Raw genomic sequence first — 4,535 nt, forward strand, 5'->3', positions numbered from 1 at the left:
TGTGTGTGTGTGTGTGTGTGTGTGTGTGTGTGTGTGTGTGTGTGTGTGTGTCAGTGTGTTTTTTGTGTGAGTGTATGTGTGTATGTGTGTATGTGTGTAAAAGACAGACAGACAGACAGACAGACAGACAGACAGACAGACAGACAGACAGACAGATAGACAGACAGACAGACAGACAGAGAGGTGAGTACGCCCTGAGAGCACTAACACTAAAAGAGCCCGACTTCGTTGAAAGTTTGTTAATAATTATGTTGCTGTCCTTGGATTTTTTTTAAAAATCAGTTTGTTCTTTTGATTGCCTGTTTATGTGTTGATTAATTTTAATATTAATTCAATCCCTTTCCAAGACGGATAATTAGACCATGTCAATGAAATAGAAGCTAAAAGAAAATGAAGCAATATTTATATTAAGTATATTGCATACGTTAAAATTAAACCCGAAAAGGAAATACCTCTTGCGTTCATCTGTGCAAAGATGTCCTCCTCCTCCTCTTCTTCTTCTTCTTCTTCTTCTTCTTCTTCTTCTTCTTCTTCTTCTTCTTCTTCTTCAATTTTCGTTCATGTTTTCGAGCAGGACCGTTATATCCTGGGCTCCATGATATTCCTGTTCCTGGTGGCAGTCTGGCACGGCGTCATCACAAGACTGGACCACAACGCTTCTGACGAGATAGACATGTACGCCTTTATCGCCTTCATCATATTGTATGTGGTACTTCACGTCGTATTCCTCGTCGCCATGATGATTCGGGTAAGTGATATCTGGTGGCTGGTTTTCCTTGTTTACTTTAGTTTATCCTTCCTCTTGAGTTAGCAGATGTCTACAGGATGTGCAATTTTCGGTCAATGGCTTTGAGGATAGCTTCTGTAAACAATGTTTTTTTTTTTTTTAAATTTAAGTTAACGCTGTGCAGCCAAGTTTTCGATGGTCTGCCCCTGCGCTTGAATTCTGGTTTTCCTTTTTTATGAAGTCTTTAAAACGTTTGTTTGCTCTAAGTCTGAGACAACTTAGCCTGTTGTCATGACCTGAACTAGATCTAGGTGATTCCGGTAAGCATCGTAATAATAATATTATACTCTATAATTGTTCTACCATAAATCATCGCTCGACTGTGAAATGCATAAATTTCAACTTCCCTGTTCTAAGTCTGGTTTTTGCTTCTAATTCCAAAAAGTCTCTGGATTCCAGCTGGTAGACGTGAGTCAAAATTGCTTATAATTAATATAGCAAAAAGAAATAAATCGAAAAGAAAATACAGTACTTGTACCGCTGAGACTGATCCCAGTTGGAAGTTCGGATTACAGATTATGGAAATGCTTATTTGGTTTACATGGCCTAAACAATATTACTCTAAAGTAATACAGAGGTTACGCCAGCGACACAGATACACAAAATTTCATCAAAAACTACGTACTATACGGTATATTCTCCAGACGTGTTGGTTGTCACTCGGTAGGGTTTGACATCATTCTTGAGTCTAGACCCATTGGTACAACCACTCGACAACTTGAGTCGTAGCCTCTATGGGTCCGATGGTAGCCTTTTTTTTCGGGGGGGGGGGGGGGGGGAGGGGTCGGCATTTTTGTCAAGACTGTACCTTCAGTTTTCTTCCCAGGCCTATCTCCGAACGTTGTCAGAATGGAGCTCAGTTTTTTCTCCTTGGCTTTTCTGTCCAACCCTGTTTATGTAATATTAGTTCATAACTTCCTACTTTGACATCTCATGTGAATTTATCAACAAGTTCCACAAGTGATAGTTCTGCTTGCAATGGTCTTTGTTCTAATAATAGTTTGACGGCACTTGCAACAAAATTAGGTCATAGAAGTGCTAAAGATTAGAGGTGTTACAAGAAAGTAACACCCAAAAAATGGAGAACAGATGAAGTCAATAGATGATGTTTGATATGAAAGAACGACCAAACCACATCAGAGAGCATCCGCTAACCACCTACTGCAATGGTCTGAAACTCTAAACAACTATAACTGACTTAGTAACTAACTACATGTATACCTTATATGTCTGACTATTAGTAATTATTCTGTGGACCTCTCTTCCCCCAGGGTTTCAGCAGACGCCGCGACGTTCACAAAAGGGAACAAGAGTATTTGGTAAGCATATATCACCTGCATAATATTATACGATCATGTTTACACTTTAAAAGGGTAGCATACCAAGAGGGTTTCCCAATGCCTTCCATTTTTTGCAAGCTACTCATGGAAAAGTTCTCTTCAAACAAACGTTTGACTTTATTCGTGTTAGATCTGGATCTATGCCTAACATTCTTTGTCGTCCTTCTTCTGGTTTATTTATTTTGTTTTGTTTTTAGTGGGGAAAGGGCGGACATTGAGACATGAATGAGTTGGAAATGTTTTTGCTTTGGATACCCATAGGTTTTGATAGGTGATGGTGGATTATTGTTATGGCTTTTTAAAGAGGGGGGTGATAGGGGGTAGGAGTCGGTTTTTTTGTGTTGTTGGTTTTAACATATGGGGGGGGGGGGCTTCTTTTTTTCACGACAAGATGCGTGTAGAGACTAGGTCTCTCGAGTCGAAGCAAATGGTCCAGAATACGATTCTAGCACAAGAAAGAGACATTAATAAGGCAGGGATAGGCTAATATTATGAGCATAGCCTAATTACTCTCTCTCTCTCTCTCTTTCTCTCTCTCTCTCTCTCTCTCTCTCTCTCTCTCTCTCTCTCTCTCTCTCTTTCGTTGGAACTAGTCTTTCGTTGGTACTTGTAACTTTAAGTACAAAACTAAAAGGCTACCAGAGTGCATCATTATAGTTTTCCTTTTGCCTGGTTACAGAAACGTCTTGCTGCGGCCGGGACTGCCATGCCCCCGACAACACGAAGGAAAAGACGCCCGTTCTTACACCGCCAGTCGCGGATCGGGATGAACGCCTGAGACTGAGTGATGACCGTTCTTTTCTTCTTTTCTTTTTCTGTCCCTTTCTCGCATAATTCTTAGTGCAATCTTGTTTCGTTTTGTTTTTTAATTCTGTTATTAAAGACACTGTTACTGTACAATCGTAATCAATACTTGGAAAATATAATTTTTTGACAAGTTTAAATAAGTAAATTCGAGTTCCAGCACATACTTTTGAGTCTAAAAAGTAAGTTTGGGTAGGCCTACTCGGTATTCAAAAATAGATACATCTAGATCTCGTTCTGTAGAGAATATTCACATTTCGCTGACTGAAAATACTTCAGTTCAAGATATTTATTATATAGCCTACATTCGTACAGTATTAACTTCCTTCACCTCCACCTGTCCGGTAGTCTGGCTGACGTTAGGACACCATTGTAGATTTTGCAACCAGCTCCTGCCATAGTTCACGATTTTCAGCTTTCCTAAGTGAATTTTCTACTCACTGTCAGTCCACTCTTTGACCATTGATGCTGTCTCCCCACCAAGGAGTGGGCTGGCAGTGACTGAGAACATCACCGACTGGAGCACGATTGAGGAAGAAAGTAAACATTGTTGGACGCCATAATGACTGTTGTCCTACTACACAAAATTGTGTGTCCACAAATTCTTCGAGGGTAGACTGAAAACATGTTGTTTTGTTTTTTTAAAGAAGTACCCCCCCCCCCCTCCCTTTTCGAACTGCTTGCTGCTTATCCTAAAAAGTCAATGACAAAAAAATTAGCAGCACATCTACTGGTTCTTCAGAGGCTATTTAACGCTGCTTAACCTTTAAAAAAAATATTGTTTTAAATTATCAGCACATCCACTGGTTCTTCAGAGGCTATTTTCTAAAGCCACACCCACAGCGGCAAAATGCAGACATCCAGCGCGCTCATGACCTAATGCAGTTGCGAGCGCCGTAAAACCCAATACTAAACTAAAAAGCAGACATCCTACATGACATAAAGAGCGTCAATAAGATCATAAAACATTGACAATACAACAGGGAGATTTCACAGCCTAACGACCACAAACATACAGTTCTAGACAGACCAATCACTAGGCCGACTGCAGTTACAAAATGATTTTCAGATTCAGTAGAGAGAAGAACATGGATACGATAACAGTCATAACTTAGTGCAGGAAAAAATAAAAGCAGATATCAGACAGAACAACATAGGGAAGGAAAAGTAAAATATTATGTACAAGAAGTGCTCACCAATAAATTGCGCCTTATAAGTCCCATATCAGCTGTTTATATTTACGAAAGGTGTATGTTTGCATGGTAAAGGTGAAACCGAGGCAGATGTGAAAGCAAGAACCGCCTAGGCAAGGTCAGAATTCAATCAATTATCGAAAGTCTTGAAAGCAAGCAACATCTCACTGTGCACCAAGATTGGGCTCTTTATCTCCAATGTCAAGTCTGTGCTCTTCTACGGCTGCGAAACTTGGAAGACAACAAAGACACTGAATAAAGTCCAGACTTTATCAACGAATGTATGAGGAGTATCCTGCGAATTAAGTGGCAGGATAGAATAAGAAATGAAGAGCTGTGGGAAAGGACAGGACATAGGGATAGATCTATATAGAAGTAGAAATAGGACTAAGAGCCGGGGTCCACAGCGTC

General features: G+C 40.1%; 1 protein-coding gene across 1 annotated transcript in view; it reads left to right on the top strand.

Annotated features, from left to right (window-relative positions):
- LOC101845828 (glycine receptor subunit alphaZ1) overlaps positions 1-3,037 on the top strand; it is a gene marked incomplete in the record, with an annotated part of 13,832 nt that extends 10,795 nt beyond the window's left edge. The window contains 3 exon segments of the mRNA XM_013091379.2: positions 575-748; positions 2,059-2,106; positions 2,807-3,037. Of these exon segments, the coding sequence (XP_012946833.2) occupies positions 575-748; positions 2,059-2,106; positions 2,807-2,905 (321 nt within the window).
- Between the last annotated feature and the right edge of the window lie 1,498 nt (positions 3,038-4,535).

Source organism: Aplysia californica, unplaced genomic scaffold, assembly GCF_000002075.1.
Source record: "Aplysia californica isolate F4 #8 unplaced genomic scaffold, AplCal3.0 scaffold00035, whole genome shotgun sequence".
Taxonomy (NCBI): Eukaryota; Metazoa; Mollusca; class Gastropoda; order Aplysiida; family Aplysiidae; genus Aplysia; species Aplysia californica.